The sequence below is a fragment of the Macaca fascicularis genome, chromosome 3, assembly GCF_037993035.2.
Source record: "Macaca fascicularis isolate 582-1 chromosome 3, T2T-MFA8v1.1".
Lineage (NCBI taxonomy): Eukaryota > Metazoa > Chordata > Mammalia > Primates > Cercopithecidae > Macaca > Macaca fascicularis.
Window position 1 is genome coordinate 133893023 of NC_088377.1, and position 23928 is coordinate 133916950.

The following is a 23928-nucleotide window of genomic DNA, read 5'->3' on the forward strand; positions in this document are numbered from 1 at the left end:
TTTGTAACACAAAGAAAGGAGAGATGCTTGAGGTGATGGAAACCTCTCCTTCTTCCCCTTCGAAGAAAAGGAAGTCTTGCGCAGATTCAGGAAAGGTGGACACTGACTTACTTTGAGACTCAAAAGTGAAAATGAAGACTATGTTTCCCTATCTAATCCTTAATGTATACACTGCTTATTCAGACCCTTCACCCATGAGCTGTGTGACCATGGGCAAGTCTCTTAACCTCTATAATCCTTACTGTTCTCACCTTTGAAAGGTAAGCATAAATTTACTGATAGAATTAAGTGAGATGATTTGTGTAAAGTGTCTGGAACATAGTAAATGATCAATAAATATTGGGAGAAACTAATTATAAGAACTTGGAAATGAAACAACCTACTCTGTTTCTTCATTTATAACATGTACAGGTTATATAGGTATTCTCTAAAATGAGTAGGTAGCTTCAGGACTTCCCCAGTTCCTTACCATGGGAGGCATTCAGGTGAACTGGGGTGTAAGTTTTACATCCTGGCATATTAGAATCAACCAGGACACTTTTTCTTTTTTGAGACAGGGTCTTGCTCTGTTGCCCAGGCTAGAGTGCAGTGAAGTTATCGTAACTCACTCCAGCCTTGAACTCCTGGGCTCAAGTAATCCTCCTGCCTCAGCCACCTGAGTAGCTGGGACTACAGGCACCTGCCACCATGCCCGGCCAACTTTTTGTAGAGGTGGGTTTCACCACGTTGCCCAGGCTGGTCTCAAACTCCTGGCCTCAAGTGATCCTCCCACCTCAGCCTCCCAAACTGCTGTAATTACAGGTGTGAGCCACTGGGCCTGGCAGGAGGCACTTCTAAAAAATGTGATGCTTTGGACTCAACCAGAGATTCTGGCTGCATTGGGCTTGAGTGGAGCCTGGGCATCTGTAATTCTTAAGCTCCCCATGTAATTCTAATGCACAGACAGCATTAGAACCACCAAGCCAAATGACCATGTAGATATCGTTTATGAGACTGAAGCAGAATAGGTAGCATCTGACAAGACCAGGACTAGGCTCTTTTCAGATCTAGCATGCCGTGACTCTCCAGGCGACACACCAACATACATTTAGTTCACCTTTGTCCCAGGCAACAAAAAGTCTGAGTTTCCCCCGGGGATTCTGGGGCTCCTCAGGTTACTAACCCAGCACTAGATTTCCATTCTTAGGACTCTGAGAAAGGAGCGGGTCCAATCTGGAATGCTCATAGATTCTTTCCTAGGAGGGAGAGTCAATTTGAGTTGATATGTGTGTTAGTCCATTTTGTGTTGCTATGAAGGAATATCTGAGACTAGGTAATTTATAAAGAAAATGTGGTTTTTTGGCTCATGGTTTGGCAGGCTGTGAAAGTATGGTACCCACATCTGTTTGGAGCTTCTGGCGAAGCCTCAGGAAGCTTTTACTCAATGAGGGAAGGTGAATGGGGAGCAGATGTGTCATATGGAGAGAGAGGGAGCAGGAGGGAGAGGCCAGGCTCTTTTTAACGACTAGCTGTCACATGAACTGAGTGAGAACTCGCTCATTATCTCAGGGAGGGCACCAAGCCATTCATGTGGGATCTGTCCCGTTGACCGAAACACGTCCCATCAGGCCCCACCTCCAACACTGAGGATGAAATGTGAGATTCGGTGGGAACAAACATCCAAACCATATCAGTATCTTTATTGAGAGAATTTAAAAGTTTGAGGTAGGTGTTGAAAGAGAGGAAAAACTTATTTCAGATTTCACTCAATTTTTCAGTTCAGGGAAATGAAAAACCACAATGAGTTTTACAAATGCCACAGCTTTAGAATAACTTGTCTGCCTCTAGTTCCAAACACTATTATAATTTGCTCTATTTAAAACTTCAGGATGGAAATGAACACACAGAAATGAACTGATAAGATGAAAAGTAAAATAGGGCATGAATCTTCAAGGTTCTGATAGCTTATAAAGAGCTAGATTCATAATCAGAAATTTCACTGTGAACATCAGTAGAATTTATAATCCTGGGGGTTTTAAAGGTTATGCTGCAGTTGGGGCCAGATGCCTGGTAATTTATCCTGACAGTAGTTTGAGTTTTAAATAAATTTCAACCTTATCTTTCTTTGGAAAAAGATAAGGAGGATACACAGCACCATGAAAACATGACCCCTGGGCTATTTACACATGGCAAAGGAACAAAGAGACCAATTTCTCTCCTAGGACCATGGAAAATGAGAAATATGTACCCTGATGTATTTTCTCAACAATGCTGTGGTGATATTTTATCCTATTATTTTGTGAATGCAGTAGATGTCAGCTGTTTCTTATTTTTTCATTTGTGTTTTCTAAAAAGTAAAAATAAGTCATTATCACATGAATAAATCAGTACAGTATAGTGTTACGAGCATAGGCCAAATTGCCTGGGCTGACTTTCAGCTCTGCCACTTACTAGCTGTATGACATTAAGTAGGTTACTTTATTTATCTGTGCCTCCATTTCCTCTTTTATAAAATGGGGTTTGTAAAATAGTCTCACCTCATAAGATAATTCAATGAATTTACACACTTAAAATATTCAGAACAGTGCCTGGTATTTAATAAACGCTCAATAAACATCAACTATTATTAAAACATGAAAATCAGGAAAGATACATTGACATTTTATCAAATTAGCTCAAATTAATAGACAATAGATTTCTTTCCAATTAACGCTGCTTCAAAAATACTAGAATACAGCAGTGCTGGTAAACAAGAGGTAGAACGCAGGATATTCATTTATTGCCAGTGATCACTGACGTGCCTTTGAGCAACCAAGTTATCTTCCCTTTCTAGTTTTTCCTCCTTTGCGATGGATGAACTTAGCCTTTCCCTTACTTATGTCATATGAGTTGTGTAAAGAAAAAACACACAGATATAAAAATAAAATTTATTGAAGTACCTATAAAGTGCTTTGAGCCACCAAAAAAAAGTGCCTCTTAAATCCTGTGTTTTCTATTTTAAATATTTCTTAATCCCTTCTCTGTCTTCTGTGTGTCTTGTGGCTTCCTCGTCTCTTCAGTGGCTCCTCTATGCCTCCTTAGAAGGCTGCTTTGCTAAAGGCTGAGACTACCAGGATGGGGGAAAGACCTGGGAGGGCTTATCTTCCCTTTCTTGGCCCTTAATGTCCAGTACCTAAACCCTTGGGCTCTTTACTTGAGTAAAGTGAAAATAATGCACTTGAGTGTGCAAAGAAAAGAGTGTTTTTTAAAGAGAACCTTAACAACAGCATCTTCTAGCTTTCATACATTTAAATTAACAGATTTTTTAAAACCTGGCAATGACTATAATAGTTTGATCTTTTAACATGTTTTATTTTATTTTTTAATTTAGTGAACTTTTCATTGTCGCTGCTAAATCCAGGCAAAATTCTGGAAGAAGAAATGACTAGGTAACTCATATATATGGTGTACTTTTTTAAAGTTTCATTTGAAAATAATTTCAAATTATAGAATTATAAGAATATACAAATAACATGTACTCTTTACCCAGATTCACCTATTGTTATCATTTTTTGCCCCCAAATCCTAATTTAAATTAAGATGCACACATCATGGCCTTTTACTGCAGTATGACTCCTAAGAATAAGGATATTTTCTTACATAATCACGGTACAGCCATTAGCTTCAGTAAATTTCAATACTTTTATCTAATATAACATCAATATTCCAATTTTGTCATTTGATCCAATAATGCCATTTATGGCATTTTCTCCTCCTTCTAGTTTCTCAGTAGAAATCTCTAAAGCCTGTAAGCATGATGTTTGTATGTCTGCATAGCAGTGTTGCTGATTGTAACAAGTGCTGTCTGTACACTGAAAGGCCTGAAAGGTGTCTATCTGGAAGCAGTTTGTAAACTTAGATAATAAAAATTTGAAAGTATTGATATGTACTTATTATTTTTTAAAATACTAACTTTCTACTAATTTGGTAAAACCTTCATTCCAAATTAGTTTGAATTCATGACATTTTACCATGTCATTTTTAAAAAATATTTCAAATTCTGACAAATAGGAACAGAGTTTTTGGTCCTTTGTATAAAGAATGTGGAAAAACCAGTATAGAAAGGATGATTTCACATGTTCAATCTGCTTATTACTATATATGCAATATGTAAATAGTAGTGAACTTTTCAGTACAATAAGATATAATTTAAGAAAAGAAAAAAATGTAATGTCTGTTTGTTATAATGTATACAGTTTTTGTTATCAGTTTAGTAAATTGATTAATTTCCAGTTCTGAAAATTTCTCCTGAAAGAGATGAATAAAGGATGGTAGGGTGGGGGCAGTGGCTCACGCCTGTAATCCCAGCACTTTGAGAGGCCAAGGTGGGCAGATCACCTGAGGTCAGGAGTTTGAGACCAGCCTGGCCAACATGGTGAAACCCCATCTCCACTAAAAATACAAAAATTAGCTGGGCATGGTGGTGCATGCCTGTAATCCCAGCTACTCGGGAGGCTGAGGCAGGAGAATCACTTGGATCCAGGAGGCGGAGGTTGCAGTGAGCTGAGATAGTGCCACTGCACTCCAGCCTAGGTGACAGAGTGAGACTCAGTCTCAAAAGAAAAGAAAAGAAAAGAAAAAAGAAAAGGAAAGAAAAACAAAGGTATGTAATAGAGCCTTTCTTTTTTTTTCCAGATATGCATATTACTACTCAGGATTGGGTGCTGGAGTTCTTGTTGCTGCCTATATACAAGTTTCATTTTGGACTTTGGCAGCTGGTCGACAGATCAGGAAAATTAGGCAAAAGTTTTTTCATGCTGTTCTACGACAGGAAATAGGATGGTTTGACATCAACGACACCACTGAACTCAATACGCGGCTAACAGAGTAGGTACATTGTTAATGTCACACTTTCATACAGAAATTAATTACTATGTGAAAATTTGTAAAGGAAAGTTTTTAAATGAAAAATGTGACTAGACTGAGCATCTGACCTGTATTAGAAATCGATCATCTGGCAGCCATGTCTGGCAGCATCTGTAGCCTAGGCCATTGCATGTTGGCTTTCCCCCAAGGTGCACAGCAGGTTTATTTGAGGACTGAGCTCACATCTTATACTTGTTTATTTCTCATGGAACTTTCTACTGCAGGACCTGACAGGTGCTAGACTCTTAGTAAAGATGGTTGAATGAATGAATAGATGATTGAATTAATTTACAAAGAGACTTGCTTTAGCAATTGTCGACTCTTCACTTATTCAACAAATATTTGAGGGTGTTTAATGTGCTAAGTACCATTCTATGTGTTCATAATGTATCAGTGAACAAAGCACAGATCTCTGTTCTTTTGGTGCTTACATTCCAGTAGGGGGAGATAGATGATAAACTTTCCTGACTGAGAGTCCTGGCAAGGGCATCCTGAGCAAATAAGTCAAAAAAAAAAAAGAGGGAAGAGCAAGACATTTAGGGTCTTGTAAACCACAAAGACCTCAGCTTTCACCCAGTGAAATGGCAGCTGTTGGTAGTTTCTGAGCTGAGGAGTAACATGACCAGACTTGCATTTTCAAAGGATCACACTGTCTGCTGTGTTGAGAATAGACTGGGATGAGAATAGGGACAAGGGTAGAAGCAAAGATCTTTTCCCTGTTACTTCCCTATAATAAGAAATGCAGTAATCCTTCCCTATTACTGTTGCTTATTATTGTTGCAATGTTCTTCTTAATTCTTGCTTTTAAACAGATAGATTTATATGCTCAAAATGTTAATGCTTCTCTCATAGGATTGACTCATTTAATAGTATCAACTTTAATGATACTAACTTATTAGAAGCATTGATTAATCCTGAATTTCTTCCTTTGTGCGGTGTTTAGGTGGGGAAGATGTTATTCAAGAGGCTAAGACTCTCAAAGAGACTTGCAGTCAGTGAACAAATTTTACTTGTCTATGTGTTTGTTGGATGTCTACTTCATCTTTCTAACTGAAACCTCCTGCCTGTAACCACTTAGGTGTGATCTTTTTTAGTGACATCTCCAAAATCAGTGAAGGAATTGGTGACAAGGTTGGAATGTTCTTTCAAGCAGTAGCCACGTTTTTTGCAGGATTCATAGTGGGATTCATCAAAGGATGGAAGCTCACCCTTGTGATAATGGCCATCAGCCCTATTCTGGGACTCTCTGCAGCCGTTTGGGCAAAGGTATGTTTGAAAGCTGGCCATTTTTGTGTGTGTTAACCCCTGCACACAGTTATCTTTAATATGCAGAAGTCTCATACTTGTACCTGTGCAGGTCTGCATTAAATGTCAGTTGAAACTACATCCAGTAACATGGTGTTAATATGGTGCTTTAGTAAGGAAATTAATTTTTAACATAATTCAAAATGTCACAGCCTGGGTGTGGTGACTCATTCCTATATCTCAGCACTTTGGGAGGCCAAGGTGGGTAGATCACTCGAGGTCAGGAGTTCAAGACCAGCCTGGCCAACATGGCAAAACCCTGTCTCTACTAAAAATATGAAAAACTAGCCTTGCATGGTGGTGCATGCCTGTAATCCCAGCTACTCGGGAGGCTGAGACAGGAGAATCGCTGAACCCAGGAGATGGAGGTTGCAGTGAGCCACGATCATGCCACTTCACTCCAGCTTGGGTGACAGAGTAAGACTTCATCTCAAAATAATAATAATAATAATAAAAGAATTCACAGTTCTTACTTCAGTTACCCTTAGTTAAGGAAGTGCAACTTTAAAATATAACATTACCCTCAAATTATTGCATGAACATAAAAATTTTAAATAGAGTTTGGATTTGTTCTATTTATTTTAATTATTACCTGTTATGGGTAAGTGGCACTCTGCCAGTTTTGCCTTGCAATAAAATACACAAAATGTATTCTGCTTCAGTCAACACTTCAGAGTCGAGAAATTTTACTGGCAATTTTTGCTCATCCTGGGGTTGATGATTTACATAGTGAACTACTTGTATCTCTTTTGTTTTTATTTTTCCTTTGCTTTTCTCCTGAAACGTCTTGTTTGGCTATCTTATTATTCAGCAGAATGCCCATGAGGAGGTCTGGAAGTATTGTTTTTATAGTGATTAAAAATTGTGACACAAGGCCAAGGTGGGTGGATCACGAGGTCAGGAGATTGAGACCATCCTGGCTAACACAGTGAAACCCCGTCTCTACTAAAAATACAAAGAATTAGCCAGGCATGGTGGTGTGCACTTGTAGTCCCAGCTACTCGGGAGGCTGAGGCAGGAGAATTGCTTGAAAACGGGAGGCGGAGGTTGCAGTGAGCCAAGACCGTGCCACTGCATTCCAGCTTGGGCAACAGAGTGGGACTCTGTCTCAGAAAAAAATGTGACACAATAAAGGAAAGAATGGTAAATCCTTTCAAAGCAGTAAAGCTTTATTTTACCTTATAACTAACAGAGAAAAACAGTAGATGTGGAACTTGACAGTGTTCCCAAGAATGCTATTAAGAGAATTATGTGTGGATTTTCTTTTTTCCTGAGTACTCTTGAGGAGCCTATCACCTGGGTGGGTCAGATATAGCCTTTGAGGGATGTGGACGCAGTCATTGGATCTAGAACACTGGCATTTGCTATGTGACTTTAATATTTGGTAAAGGAGAGGGTTTGAGAAGAAAAAGTAGGTTAAAGAGTTGACCAGAGTGCCTTTAAACTTTTCTCCCTATACAAAAGTGATCACTGTTTCTTTTCTGTCCAGATACTCTCAGCATTTAGTGACAAAGAACTAGCTGCTTATGCAAAAGCAGGCGCCGTGGCAGAAGAGGCTCTGGGGGCCATCAGGACTGTGATAGCTTTCGGGGGCCAGAACAAAGAGCTGGAAAGGTCAGGAAGGTTCTTTAGCCACTGGTTTAAAGAATGTGTTTTTACATTTCGTTGCTTCTTCTTTTGTGGTTTGTGTTTATTACCTTCCCTTTCCTAATATTAACCCTTCTCCCATAAATTATAAGCACCCTTTACTGATGGCTATCGTTGAATGTCAGACTCTAAAGCAAGGTTCTTAACTTTTTATGCTCCATGGACTCTTTTGGCTATGTGATAATACAGTGGACTCCCTTGGTTTTAAATGCATAAACCAAAATATGCTAGCCCTTTGGGGAGCCAAGGCAGGAGGAGAGCTGGAGTCCAAGAGTTCAAGACCAGCCTGGGCAACATAGTAAGACCCTGGCTCTATTTTTTTTTTTAATTAGCCGGGTGTGGTGGTGTTTTCCTGTGGTCCCAGCTACTCAGGAGGCTGAGGCAGGAGAATCACTTGAGCCCAGAATGTCAATAGTGCAGTGAGCTGAACTCCAGCCTGGATGATAGAGTAAGCCTCTGTCTCAAAAAAAAAAAATAAATATATAAAAATTTAAAAAAAACCAAAAACTAAATAAATAACCACTCCCCCCCCAAAAAACAAGTAGGATTACAAAGGAAAATAATTATATTAAAAATACTTATCAAAATATTTTTTATTTTTACTCCCTTAATGACTATGAACTGGAATATAGAAGAGAAAAACCTGAGAAAAGATTGACTTCCCAGTTATGGCCCAGAATTCTTTGTAGGGCCTTGTGGGTCCTCCATGACAATGAGGTAGGGCTTCCCAACCAGGCCTCTGGCTTTCAACTTTAATAATCCAGAATAAGCCTGGAAAATTGACCAGTGTCTGGGGGCATGTTGCAAACTCTTCTCTGAAAAAATTATCAAGGTATGATTGACATATGAAAAGCTGTGTATACATCTTTAATGTGTATATCTCAATGAGTTTGGGTATAAGCATACACCTATGAAAGAGGCTATTCTGCTCTACTTAAATGAAAAGAATTACTTAGGGTTTTATTTAAATAACATTATCCCCTACTATAGTTGAAGTATGATTCCATATAAAGCATTTTCTTCGGCTGTTCTATGGGACTCTTGATACCCAAAACTCTTGGATATAAAAATTCTCTGGAAATTCTCTAGCATTAAAAACAAAGTTTCCCTTACTCCCCCCATTTCATTTTCTACTTTTCTATTCCTTAATCCCTCTTCAAAGCCAACATGTTTCTGGTCCTCTAACCTCTTCCTTTTTTCTCTCTCACTGCTGTTTCCTGTACACAGTAGTCCACACAGACCCACACTAACCCTCAGTTGGACCTCTGGATGTCAGTGTAATCTGTGCCACTCCATTAGTCCCGGTAAGCGAGCCACCTAAGCGAAGGTAATTACAGTGTGTCCGCTGCTGTCACTGGAGCTGTGTGTCACACTGGGCAGACCCAAGTCTTCCTGCCACGCCTTGAGGCTCAGCCATGCAGGAGAAATCACAGTGCTGGCCATGGCCTGCTGGCTACCCCCAGAGATGCGGCTGTGCTCTATGAATGCAGCCCCCAACCAGAGAAAAGCACCCTGAAGAGCTGGGTGCTTTATGCAATAAAAAAAGACAAACTTTCTGGTGGCAGAGTATGTTTTTTAAAAAACTAATGAATTCTCATGTTTTATTTGGTTCAACACTAAAAGTGGTGTTGCTGTGGTTTTTTTGTGTGTTTTTTTGTTTTTTTTTTTGTTTTTGTCACAAAGAGAAATACCCTAATTTGTGTAATATTTTCCCCTTGAAGTGAAGTGTCATTGCATATCATCCATTGGATTTTTCTTTAAATTTCAGGGAGCCCAAATTAAATTTTACATACCCTCTGGGTCTAGCATGGAAAAGTAGATTTGATTTAACTTGATGAAAAAAATATTGTAATTTAACAGAATCATTCTAGATATTTTAAACTTTATATCAAATGCCAGCAGCCAGTAATAATGCATTTGAATTATGATTCAAAGATATGATAGTAATAGAATGAGCAAAACTCAGGAAGAGATAAAAATTGAACACAATGATACTAATATAATAGTAAGAGAAATGATCAGGCTTGCTAACTATGAACCAGCTACTGTACCACTTTCTATAATTATCTATCAACCTCACAATTATCTTGCAAATTAGGCATTATTAAATCCATTTTACATATGATGAATTAAAGTCTGGAAAATTGAATAAGAACTCATATTGCATAAGTAGTGACTACCTTATAACCTGTACCTACCTTGACAGATGAAGGTCACCCTGATTTTTAAAAGAGTCAAAGAGAGAAGCCTATGTTTATGTACAACAACATGTAAAATTTTCATCCCTCACCCAGTGGGCAATAGAGGGAGGATTTTCTTTTCTCCAGAGAGAAGACATTGACCAGAATTAAGAATCTAACTGTTTATGAGTTCTGGTAGTGTTTACAGTCAATTCTGGTTTGACTTGGTTTCTCTCATTCCCTCTTAATGCTGACTTGTGATGTTGCCGTGAAGGTGATGGAGAAGCTCTTACATATCCCAGGATGAGCCCTCAATTCTGGAATAGCCACAGGAATGTTGGTTGGCCTGCAAGGGATGAAGGGAAATGGAGCCAGGCCAGTAAAGAGAAGGCTTGGATCTGTTCTAGGCCTGGCTGATCCTGGATTAGTTCAATTCCCAAAGAGCTGGGTCTCACCATGGGTTCATTACCTTGACTGATTTTGTTACTTAAACCTCCAACTATATAGGAGCTGAGTGTGACTCAGATTGTGGATTGTTATTCTTAATTATAACGTTTTCCCTCTCATTTTTCTGGTAGGTATCAGAAACATTTAGAAAATGCCAAAGAGATTGGAATTAAAAAAGCTATTTCAGCAAACATTTCCATGGGTATTGCCTTCCTGTTAATATATGCGTCATATGCACTGGCCTTCTGGTATGGATCTACTCTAGTCATATCAAAAGAATATACTATTGGAAATGCAATGACAGTAAGTAGTTCTCCTAACATTTATGAAGAATATGAAAATCTTATTTCTCCATCTACCTTCTCTTCTCTTTGATATCCCTCCTTTGTGAAAGATGAGCATGATTATAGGTTTTTGTTTTTGGTGAATCTTTCCGCTGTCCAGTGGGCAGGGCTGACTTCTAGAATATATAAGTCATAATTATGAGTGTGGATAAGAAAATAGCATGTGGTTAGACCATTTGTGAAACATATACAATGTATAAAAGGAAATTAAAATGGGATGAATTTACGAATAAACAAATATGGATGGGAGCCATCCTCCCTCTGCCACTGAGTTTTATTATATAAGAAAGTAAGCATCATTATTATAGAATAGGTCATTACACAAGAGAATTTACATTTGTAGCACTTAAAACAATCAGCTCTCTGAAATACAAGAAGAGAGGTTATGTTAGTTTATTTTTCTTATTTATCAAAATGAAGATAGCTTCATTTTATGATTATTAAAATAATATATACTAATTTTACAAAGGATTAGGATACAGAATTTTTAAAATTAAAATTACTTACAATCTAATAATTTATATTCTCTTGATGATAATTTTTGGCATATATCTTCCAGGTCATTATATATATACATACATACATATTATTCTCTTTCAAAACTGGGATCATACTATGTATACCTTTTTGTAACCACATTTGTGAACTACCATTATTTTGTGACCATCTTTCTATATTGGAGACTCGAACAATATGTAACTATTTAAATAGAAATCTTTTAAAATCTTTACTTCCCTGTCTTACTAAAGTGAGGATACTGAGCATAATTTGGCCCTTTGATGATGACTTGGGGTCATTATGAAAGTGAATATTTTCAGAATGCTTTATGCAGTGGTATATTCAGACTTCATTGAAGGGTTGTGGGTGTTTGACTTGGTGAGCCCTCATTAATGCTGAGTCTAGGTTTTGTCACTTCTATCTTCTCTCTGGCAGTCGGTTTGGAAGCTTGACACCCTTTCTTCACTTCTTCATTTACTATTGATGTTTTATGAAGAAGGGAGGTTGAATCCTGACTCTACCATTCACCTTTGGTGATGAGTTGGTCCTGTCTGGCCTTAATTTCCTCATTTGTAGTATGTGGACAATGACACCTATCCTGTAGGGCTGAGAGTGCTATCCCCAGAGGGAGCCCAAGCAAAGCCCTCTGCATAAGGGGCAGGGACTCTATTGCATTAACCTTATAACATCTATTATGGTCAACATTATTTTTCTTTCTTATTGATCTTTATCTGTATTGCAGAAGGGGGATAGATATTTAACTGATATTTGAGTTATGGGTACATGAAGTGTTATTGTGTTTTGAGAAAAGCCAAATTATATGTAGAAGTTTTACCATGCCCTGAGAGAAAAAAATAATTTATCTTCACTTACGTCTTTCTCAGTTAAGTTATGCTAATAATCTGGATTCCTGAAGCTATATTCTGAGCTTCTTTATATCAATTCATTTTCCTAGTGAAAAAATACTGTGAAGGTAAATGTGTTAAGTTTTGTATGCTATAGTACAGAATAACTGTGTAAAGGAATTGCTAACCAGTGCACACTGGAGTGATTTTACATTTTATGATGTGGAAACTGCTTTTAATTTAAAAATCTTCTAAAAATATATGTGACATGGTGCTTTTTAGGAGCATTACATGGGGCCAAAATCTGTCATGTTTTATATTGAACCATCTATGTAATTCCATGCATAGTTAGAGAAAATCATATAGGATGGAATAATAATACTGATTGAAAATGTTTCTCTCTGGTGGCATTTGTGAATGAGTCAATGAAATAGGTTTGAAAAATCTTTTTAACTCTATATATTCAGGAGAACAACAGGTAGTGTGAGAAAATAGAAACATTCAGGCAATAAAATGCTATATTAGCCTTGCAAATGTTGCTCTTCTGCGAAAAAAATTAAAGGATAAACCTAAACTTAGTCCTTTGTGTAGTATGTTACATATAAATCACATTTTAGATAATAATGAATGCCAGAATGTGACTTAAGCTTTTCCTCATGTTATTTTGCTCAGGTTTTTTTTTCAATCCTAATTGGAGCTTTCAGTGTTGGTCAGGCTGCCCCATGTATTGATGCTTTTGCCAATGCAAGAGGAGCAGCATATGTGATCTTTGATATTATTGATAATGTAAGTCATTTATTATTTTAATGCCAAAAGAAGTCTTTGAGCTTGTATAATTAAATCTGGCTTTAGGTTGCATATTTTTGAATCAATTACATTGAATAAGTTGTACTGACTAAAGTGACATTTAATTATATGAAATGAATGACCTGTTAGTAATAAATGAAAGAAAATACCTCTTATTAATATTTTAAAATGTATCTTTAGATAATATAATAATACTGATCTCATTTTGGAGAAGTACATCTGCACTAGTGCAGAGCAAAGATGTTTCTCTTCATAGTTTTTAATCTTGATTTTCACTTTCATGTTGTAGCCAGACTGAGAATCTTACAATTTCTATATAGGATGGGGGGTAGATAAATTATTGGTCGGGCCAAAACTGACAGTATATTTTGCTGTGGGTTGGCCCTCTCCAAAAAATTATCACCGCATGTTTGGTATGATTTTAAATAAGCTACATTAAATAAGTTAAAACTGACTACAGTGAAAAAGAAAAAGTTTGACATAAAAAAGTATGTCACTGCATTCAAATATTGCAAAGTAGATAACTGAAATTTGATCATTTAATCTAAGCAACATTTCCTTTTTCATTGATCCAAGTCATGAGAAAATTTCTCAGTTTCTGATTGTATTAAAAGTTGGCATTATTTCTAAATAACTGCTATAATCAATCATAACTGCTATAATCAATCATTCAATCTTCTCAGTTCAATCTATTACATTTATTATTTAGGAATGAGCTAATTTTCACTAAATGCTGAAATACTTGGCTATAATATATATCAATTATTATATTTTTGTTATTGCACTTGTATAAATATGCATATCTGACCATTTAGAAAATTTATGAGGATATGCCAAAAGCTTAAAGGGAAATATTATATGAAATGAGATGAATATCTCTTATGTACTCTTCAGGAAAAGACTATTTTCTGAAAAGGAGTATTTCTTTAAAGAGCACACATAGATATACACACAATCTTCATCTTGGGTTTTTCTGATGTATAGGAGATTGTGACATTCCAGGTCCTATTTTTGGAATTTGCTGAATCATATTCCTTAAAAATGCAACTTGTTTGTACTATGATGGAATAGTCATTAAATTTTGTTTTATTTAGAATCCTAAAATTGACAGTTTTTCAGAGAGAGGACACAAACCAGACAGCATCAAAGGGAATTTGGAGTTCAATGATGTTCACTTTTCTTACCCTTCTCGAGCTAACGTCAAGGTACTGCAAGTAATATTTATAGGAATTCCTAACTGAGGTTGATTGTTGAATCATTTTAAAGAATAAAGTCTCTATTATTTTGATACTTATGTGCCTTTTCCTTTGGGGGTTATATTCCCTTATTTGATTTTTTTTTTCAACTTTCAAACTGAATTGAACTATTCCCATTTTAGGTCTTTGCTGTGAAGTGTGTTCTTTTTTCTCATTTCCCTTACAGATCTTGAAGGGCCTCAACCTGAAGGTGCAGAGTGGGCAGACGGTGGCCCTGGTTGGAAGCAGTGGCTGTGGGAAGAGTACAACGGTCCAGCTGATACAGAGGCTCTATGACCCTGACGAGGGCACGGTAAGTGGGAAGAACCAAGCTTTCCAGAGTGGGAAGCTGGATACAAATTGGCCCTTTGAGATTGGTTTTTCAGTAACAAATTTGCATGTGAATCCAGTTTTGGTAAAGAGCCTACAAAATGGCAATGCCTATGGATAATGCCTTCACACCGTTGGGCTGGTTTCACAAATGTATTAAATGAAAGTCATAAAAGCTGTGGAAGCTGGACAAAGCTCTCCTCTGTTCTGACTAAGCTTTCATAACACATTAAATTACTGCAAAGCAGTCTACAAAACACTGAGAGGATTACTTTCAACGAGTTATTGGGTTTGGTCAAACATATTCCATATAGCAATTGTTGGCAACAATTGATGACAATTAGGGTCACCACATATTTTAGGACAGCAATTAAATTCATCCAAGACAGTTGAGTTTTCTTAAACTTTGGAATATCAAAGGGGGAAAGTGGAATGATCTCTTAAGAAACTAGTCTCTTGAGAAATTTCTGGAAACACAGGGACAGTAATAGCCTAGGGTATGTTTTTTGCTGTTTAAAAGTTTTGTTATAAATTTGAATTTACAGAAAATTTTAACTAGAGAACTCACAGATCCTTCACCCAGATTTAGATTGTTTATATTTTGACCCACTTGCTTTATCATCTTCTCTTTCTCCGTGTGTGTGTGAGTGTGTGTATGTGTGTGTATGTGTATTATGTATACCCTTATACTTCAGAATATATTTTCTAAAAAGGACATTCTCTTAGATAACCACAAAACAATGATAAAAATCAGTAAATTTAACATTAATGCAATACAAGTCCACAAACTATATTCAGAATTTCCTCATTTGTCCCAACTTTAGAGCATTGAGTTTATCTGATATTAAAATGGATTATAATTCAATAATTCTGAAAACAGAAGATTATAAGGTAAAAAGTAAAAATAATGACATGCCAAAACCAAAAATCATAAAAAGGCATTGGGAAGAACAGAGATCTCCAGAATTAATATATGATTTTCTATAATATGTGGAACTATTTATTTAATTAAAGAAAATTAATGTTATTAGAAAAATCTGATATTACTATGGGGGAACATAGGCCCATTCTCATTTACTAAAGTAAACTCTGGGTTGGTTCAAGTGTAAATATTTTATTTTTTAAAAAGAACCTAGTAAAATACCAACCATTGAGGATTTAAATTATTATTGAAACAATTCACATTTTTAAAGAAAACATATGTTAACAGAAAAAAAGATCTTCAGAAATTCTGTAACTCAGAGATATTCACTGTGAACATCATGATTTAATAATTTTCTTACCACTGAAATAATGGAAAAAGTGCCCAGTGGTATAATTGATTAATTCAGTTGTTCCTGAAGCCTCTTTCCAATAAAAACTGATAAAACTATGATAAAAGAAAGCAATAAAGGCCTGACATGGTGGCTAATGCTTGTGATCTCAGCACTTTGGGAGGTTGAGGTGGGAGGTTCTCTGGAGGCCAGGAATTTGAGATCATCCTGGGCAACTAATGAGAATCTGTCTCTACAAAATATTTTTTTAAATAGCCAAGCCTGGTGGTGTGCACCCACAGTCCTACTTGGGAGGCTGAGGCAGGAGGATCACTTGAGTCCAGGAGTTCAAGGCTGCAGTGAGCTATTGTTGCACCAATGGTTGCACTACTATGCTCCTCCAAAGCCTGGGTGACACAATGAGACTCTGTCTCTAAAATTAAAAAGGAAAAAAATAAAGTAATAAATTGGAGCAAAAGATTTATTATATATGGAAAAAGTATTATATTTATTATTGCAGAAGTTAATATGAATATATGAAGGCAACCTTGCTCATTATGAACATGTGACTGTCTGGAATATAAACGGATTTGTAAAAAGTTTCAAGAAATGGTCAACTTTACTTATAAATATATACAAATGAAAACAGATATAAGCTATCACCTCATACCTATTAATTGGAAGAAAACAGATTAAAATGATAAAACCCAGTGCTAGTAAATTACAATGAAACAGATATATTTATATATTCCTGTTGACATTGTAAATTATTAAAATGTTTTAAGAGAATTATTTAGCCTTTTATCAACAAGCAACAAATGTCAGCAAATGCAGTCATGGTACATGTAAGCAATTGTCAAGGGAGAAAAAATAAATCATAATCTTCAACTTAGTAATTTTCTACTCTTGCAATAAATATTGAAGGAAGCCAAATATTGAAAGGATTGGAAATAAAGTAAATTATAGTATGTAAAAAATAGCAAAACATCAGCTGTGCGCAGTGGCTCACACCTGTAATCCCAGCACTTTGGGAGGCCAAGGCGGGCAGATCACCAGGTCAGGAGATCAAGATCATCCTGGCTAATACGGTGAAACCCCATCTCTACTAAAAATGCAAAAAATTAGCTGGGCGTGGTGGTTGGTGCCTGTAGTCCCAGCTACTCGGGAGGCTGAGGCAGTAGAATGGCGTGAACCCAGGAGGTGGAGCTTGCAGTGAGCAGAGATGGCGCCACTGCACTCCAGCCTGTGCAACAGAGCAAGACTCCATCTCAAAAAATAAAAAATAAATAGCAAAATATCATAATGCCATCAAAATTATATGTAGACCAGGAAGGTAAGTATGCATTTTTATTTAAATTTAATATTGGAACATAAAAATAATGGTATGCAAAAAACAAAAACCCAAAATAGTTTATGACAAATAATCCTTCCATGAAAAAAACTGTATATATGAAAATAAATATCAGGAGAGAGCAGAAGATTTTTATTTTTGTTCTTGCATATTGGTGTTTATTTCTAATTATTATTTCTAAACACTGAACTAAGTTAAATATTAGGTAGGATGTTTTTCATAAATGGTCCTGATACTTCAGCTATTAGATGGTTAAATACCTAATATGAAATATTTCTTTCTTTCAGATTAACATTGATGGGCAGGATATTAGGAACTTTAATGTGAGCTATCTGAGGGAAATCATTGGTGTGGTGAGTCAGGAGCCAGTGCTGTTTTCCACCACAATTGCTGAAAATATTCGTTACGGCCGTGGAAATGTAACCATGGATGAGATAAAGAAAGCTGTCAAAGAGGCCAATGCCTATGAATTTATCATGAAATTACCACAGGTAAAACCTCTGATAATGTAGTTGTCCTTGAAATTAGAATTTCACCTCACAGGACTGAGTTTGTTCTTCAAAGGTTTAGCTAATAATGTTTGAGATGCATGATTGTCCAACTTTGCTAGGTAAGTCCCCTGAATGACTCAGTTAGGGGTTAAAGGATTATAGCCTGGTAGATGAGTAATATAAAATTTTATACAGAATATGTCAGTTTTTTATAATTCAGAATTCATTTATCTTATCATACTTTATGATACATTAAAATAGTTAAGACAAAGCTCCATGTTGTTTTTATGTAGTTCTATAGAATTCCTAGCCTTTTTAAATTTAAGTTACTTCAAGAGCTGATCCATGTTTTCTGTGGTAGAAATTTGACACCCTGGTTGGAGAGAGAGGGGCCCAGCTGAGTGGTGGGCAGAAACAGAGGATCGCCATTGCACGTGCCCTGGTTCGCAACCCCAAGATCCTCCTGCTGGACGAGGCCACGTCAGCGTTGGACACGGAAAGCGAAGCTGAGGTACAGGCAGCTCTGGATAAGGTCAGTAGACCCTAAACAGCTGAAGGACCACCACATTGAAACCTATTAAAAATTCTTGCCAATGCTTCCAGAGCCTGGATTGAGAAACAGTAACATAAGGGCAAATGAAGCTACCTTGTGGAGCTGTATTGATTTCTCCTTTCTGTCAGGTTACATTGTCTTCAGAGAGAGGTGAATGATACTGACTTGTTCTGACCATGGTGCAGTGAGCCCAGATCCAGGTCTGTGCAACAAGCCATTTAGTTTTGTTTATTTCTTGCACATGGGCTATTGCAAGACTACTTCTGACCAAAAGTAGTCAAATTAAAAAAAAAAAAATATATATATATATATATATATATATATATATATTTAAATCTGGTTACCCAGACACTGGTCCAGCTGCAAACTAATTCAAAATATTCACCCTATTTTGTAGGCACATAATCTTTATCTATTCATGTAGGTGACCAGGTACTTTTCTGGAAATAAAGTTCAACTCTGTACTTCTCTAAGCATATAAATAAGCAATTCATTTTAAGGGTGCTGAGTTCATCTGTCTAGTTCAGATATTTCTAAGTCTCTCATTAGCATCTTTACTAAGTTGAAGTATCACAGAAAGGACCTTATCTTAGTACACTTTTGGGGTAATGCTGATGTCATCTGTATTAACAACACAATGTAAATACCAGAGTCAGAGGACACCATAGAAATTAGTTTCAAACACATAAATATCATAAATATATTTGATTTAAGACAGTTTAGTAATAACATGTGTAAGTTCCTTAAGGAATTCTATCGGAACCACCTCTTACAATTTAAGAGACAAGCTGCATGAACCTTATTTCCTCAGGAATATTTATATGTGAATCCTAAGTTAACAGAACTCCCTTGTATGCTGTAAACTGTAGTTAGTTAATGCTTCATGGTTTATCAGCTTAATATCTTGACTCTTTTCGTTGTATTTTAAGACAGGGTCTTGCTCTGTCACCCAGGCTGGAGTGCAGTGGTATGATCACAGCTCCCTGCAACCTCCACCTCCTGGGCTCAAGCCATCCTTCCACCTCAGCCTTCTGAGTAGCTGGTACTACAGGTGTGCGCCACCACACCTAGCTAATTTTCGTATTTTTGGTAGAGATGGGTTTTTGCCATGTTGCCCAGGCTTGTCCCAAACTCCTGAGTTCAAGTGATCATCCTGCCTCAACCTCCCAAAGTGCTAGGATTATAGACATGAGCCACTGCACCCAACCAATATATTGACTTACTTTATATAATTTAATAATGATTAATAAGACAATAATAATTACTCCTTACAAATTATTGCACTGAATTATATTGCTTTTGTGTATATTAAATCACGATATGAAGGAGTCAAAATACAATGCATATGAGACTGGTATATGGCTGGTTATTCTGAAGTTATTTAAAGCAGGACATTATAAAGTAATACATGCATAAGTTAAACTATTAATTCTAACTTAAAAATATAATTAGACATTCATGTATTGACATAGACTTTTTAGAGTAGAGTCGGGTAGAATGAGAGATATATTTACCAAAAAATCAAAAACAAGGAAGAGTCCTATTCAGCCCTGGAGTCTAGGTTCCAATCATTTCCAGGATACAGATATTCAATATACAATATTAGTTCTTGCTGTGCTAAAATAATAGAATTATTGGAGATGACCAGTATGTATTGCTTTTCATAATATGACCTCTGCCAGAAAAACTGTGATCTCACAAGTTTCAGTATGTATTTGGACAAGTCACTTCATTCAATTTTAGCAGTTTCTTTGTGTTCCATAGGATCATAGCACACTCCTTAGTTGATAACCTTTTATATATTTACTTTAAAAATAGCTGATGAACCACTCATAACTTTATAAAGTCTCCAAGAAAAGCTATTAGCAGCTTAGGGTAATGGTTAAGGGCGCAGGCTTTGATGCTAGGCTGGGGTTGGAGTCCTGGCTCTGTTCTTTTCTAGCTGTGTCCTTGGGCACATTAACTAACCTCTCTAAGCCTGAGACATGTCTAAAGTAATGGGGGAAGAGGGGACAGAAATAGTATCATAGGATTATTTAAAGAATAACCAAGATACTACATGTAAATTTATTAGCACATGCCTAGCACATAGGAAACACTTGATATTGTTGGCTGCTGCTATTATTATGGTGATTACCATTACAAAGATTATTATTATTATTATTTTGGTTGTTAAATTGGTTACCTATTGCTACGTAACAAACCATCGTGAATCCAGGCTTAAAACACTTCCATGTATTGGCTGAGTAGATCCCCTGTTCTTCCCACCTGAGCACATGGCTGCATTTACCTGGAGGGCTGGCTTCATTAAAATGGTCCATGGTGGCCTCACTCACATGCTGGCTGTTGGCTGGCCATCTCAGTTCTCCATGTGACTTCTCACACTCATACAATAGGCTAACCTGGCTTCCTTACATGAAAGTTTCAGGGCAGTGTACCCAGAGAGCAAAGACCAATGCGTGAAGTGTCCAGAGGACTAGACTCCAGAACTCATCTTGTTGGTCACAGCAAGTCACAGGCTAGCCCAGATTTGAGGAGAGATAACAGACTGTGCCTCTTAATGGGTGAGCAGTAAAAAATCTGTGACCATATTCAATCTTCTAAAGCATGCCCTCTGTCACAATTATTTACATTTCTTCCATATGCAAAAGAAGTTCACCTCTTCCTCAGACTGTCAAAATTTTGATACAGTGATAGCATCTGGCTCAAAGACCAGTGTCTGAAGATGTGCATGTGGTCTAATACAGATGAGGGTCTTCATTTTCAGCTCATCTTGACCCAGAGACCTATGAAAAAGACAAGTTATCATCAACACATACTCTCAACATAGAGTTGCGGTGCAGGGACAGGATAATCATAGCAGATACTCATTCAAACAGGAAGCTCATAGCAGTCCTTGGCCACAGTGATTCTGACATGCAGCCAATTATCCCACTACTCCAGGGAAATGGAATGTTTCTTGATTAAGGCCCAATTCTGTTCCCCGGGAGTGGGTTCCCTAGTCTATTGTTCTCTTTAGTTCCAGGGTCTTTTACCTTCCCTCTGAGAGGGCTTTCCTTTTTTATAAGAAATGGTCTGTGTCTGCAGCTGAGTGGCTTTCTTAGCATGTTTCTGCCCATAGAAATTTAGGGCCCTTTTCCTTTTGTACTTTTTTCAGTCTCTTTTAGACTAAGCTGAAGGACTCTTTTAAAGACTTTGTGAGTTTACTTAGAATTTAGCTGTCATTTACTCAAGCCCCAGAAGTTATGCCTATATATTTTATTTTGAGACAGGCCCCTCTCTTCTTTTTTTATTTTTATTTTTTATTATTATTATACTTTAAGTTCTAGGGTACATGTGCATAACGTGCAGGTTTGTTACATATGTATACTTGTGCCATGTTGCTGTGCTGCACACATCAACTCGTCAGCACCCATCAACTCGTCATTTACATCAGGTATAACTCCCACTGCAATCCCTCCCCCCTCCCCCCTCCCCATGATAGGCCCCGGTGTGTGATGTTCCCCTTCCTGAGTCCAAGTGATCTCATTGTTCAGTTCCCACCTATGAGTGAGAACATGCGGTGTTTGGTTTTCTGTTCTTGTGATAGTTTGCTGAGAATGATGGTTTCCAGCTGCATCCATGTCCCTACAAAGGACACAAACTCATCCTTTTTTATGGCTGGATAGTATTCCATGGTGTATATGTGCCACATTTTATCAGGCCCCTCTCTTCTTTGGGCTGCAAGTGAATCTGCCATCAGAAAACTCTTAAAGAGTTTTTAAGGCTTTGTGTGTGTGTGTGTGTGTGTGTGTGTGTGTGTGTGTGTGTGTGTTTGTAGCTGAAAGTGTCTACTAGGCTCTGCCTAAAATCTTTCAGAGATTTTTGCTAAAAATCTTACACCCACACACTGATTTTTGCCCTAATTTCACTGGATGACTAACAACTTCACTTTCCAACTGAGTACTGGGGTCTGCTATATTGTCTTTAAATTCTCCTTGTAACCAAGTAGCTCATTCTTTAGCTGATCATTCTCTTCCCAAATCTCATTGTACACAGCTAGGGGAATCCACTTGTCTCTCCTAGAGATGTCTGGAATCTCCTCAGCCAGATGTACAGATTCATTAAATAAAATGTCTTTCTTCCTAGTCACTGCAGGAAATATTTTTGTCAAGTTTTCCAAGGTTACATAACGAAGGTACTCCTTTTCTATCCTCTTTACTCTCCTTTCAGTCTCCACTAACAATATTATCACCTTCCTTTCAACCACCACCTACCACTCAATCCCAAAGCCAACGTCACATGCTTTAGGTTTTTGTTACAGCAGCATCCCAGTGTAATTACTAATTTCCGTACCAGTTGTTTTAAGCCAAGAATTTAGTGGCTTAAAATACAAACTTGTATTGCCCACAAATTTGTGGGTTGGTAAAGTGGTTTTTCTGCTGGTTTTGCCTAGTCTTACGTCAGCTCAGGGTCACCTGGGCTGGAATGTTCAAGGTGGCTTCACTCACGTGCCTGGCAGTTGGGGATAGCTGTTGCCTAAGGCAGGTTGCTTTTCCTCTCCGAAGTCAGTTATCCTCTAGGAGGCTAGAGAAACTTCCTTTCACTGCGGTTCCAGGGTGACATCTGAAGATGGCAAACAGACAAGCTGTGTGAGATCGCTTGAGGCCTGGGCTCCAGAAATTGTAGAAATCAATTTCTTTACATTTTCTTTGTCAAAACAAGTTACAGGGCCTGCCCAGATTTGAGGAGGCAGAGAAATTGACTCCACCTCTGTACAGCAGAAGCCACAAAGTGTTTGTGGCCATATTAATCTGCCATAGTTGCTATGAACATAGTTTATAATCTACACTAATTGGCTCCACACTGCAAGGTAACTATGCTAATATTTTTACAGACAATAAACCATACCTTTAAAGATAAACCCTTTATGACTATATCCCCAAAGATGATACCAATCAGTCAGTTAGCCAGTCACTCTAATTTACAAGCCAACTCTCTTTTTAATGATGAAAAGTTGAATTTTATAAATTGTAGTCTTGCTTCTGAGGACCATAAGGATATATCACTATTATATCTACTGTTATTTCTACCCAATTACCCATCCTGGAAGAATAATATTTTTCTTTTGTGGATCCTTATACATTGATCAGTTCTTCCTTGTGTGGCACCAGCTTACTGTAGTTAGCTACTTATTTTTATGCCACCCCCAGGAGGTAGAATTAATAAAAAGATTCATATTTGAATCTCTACAGCAGCCCAGTGCCTTGCAGATAGTAGAGGCTAAATATTTACTAAATTGAATATGATGGTCCAGCTCATTGAGAAAATATGTCTACATTAAAATAATATTTCTTTTTTGAGACAGAGTCTCGCTCTGTCTCCAGGCTGGAGTGCAGTGGTGTGATCTTGGCTCACTGCAACCTCCGCTTCCCAGGTTCAGGCAATTCTCCTGCCTCAGCCTCCTGGGTATCTGGGACTACAGGCACATGCCACCACACCCAGCTAATTTCTGTATTTTTAGTAGAGATGGGGTTTTCCCATGTTGGCCAGGATGGTCTCAATCTCCTGACCTGATCCGCCCGCCTCGGCCTCCCAAAGTGCTGGGATTACAGGCATGAGCCACAGCGCCCGGCCCTAAAATAAATTTTAATAGTGATGACCATATTAGCTTTTGACTCTACAGATAGCAACTATTTGTCAAAATAATTAAAATGCTATTAAATATAAGATCTTGAAGAAAGATATAACAGCAGATTTGGTATTTTGACTCTTTTAA

The 23928-nt window shown here is 37.4% G+C and overlaps 1 protein-coding gene across 8 annotated transcripts in view; it reads left to right on the top strand.

The window, feature by feature from the left end:
* The window catches only part of ABCB4 (ATP binding cassette subfamily B member 4), a 69924-nt gene that overhangs the window by 11338 nt on the left and 34658 nt on the right, over positions 1 to 23928 (top strand). For 4 of the 8 annotated variants that reach the window (XM_005550328.4, XM_045388694.2, XM_045388693.2 and 1 more), the window contains exons 5-14: positions 3350 to 3407; positions 4654 to 4845; positions 5979 to 6150; positions 7679 to 7803; positions 10595 to 10766; positions 12823 to 12936; positions 14052 to 14162; positions 14380 to 14505; positions 17414 to 17617; positions 17979 to 18149. In XM_005550328.4, the coding sequence (XP_005550385.3) occupies positions 3350 to 3407; positions 4654 to 4845; positions 5979 to 6150; positions 7679 to 7803; positions 10595 to 10766; positions 12823 to 12936; positions 14052 to 14162; positions 14380 to 14505; positions 17414 to 17617; positions 17979 to 18149 (1445 nt within the window). Of the gene's footprint in view, positions 1 to 3349; positions 3408 to 4653; positions 4846 to 5978; positions 6151 to 7678; positions 7804 to 9092; positions 9141 to 10594; positions 10767 to 12822; positions 12937 to 14051; positions 14163 to 14379; positions 14506 to 17413; positions 17618 to 17978; positions 18150 to 23928 lie in introns of those variants that run through there. The other 4 variants (XM_015447826.4, XM_074035610.1, XM_065542386.1 and 1 more) reach the window with 3 other exon arrangements.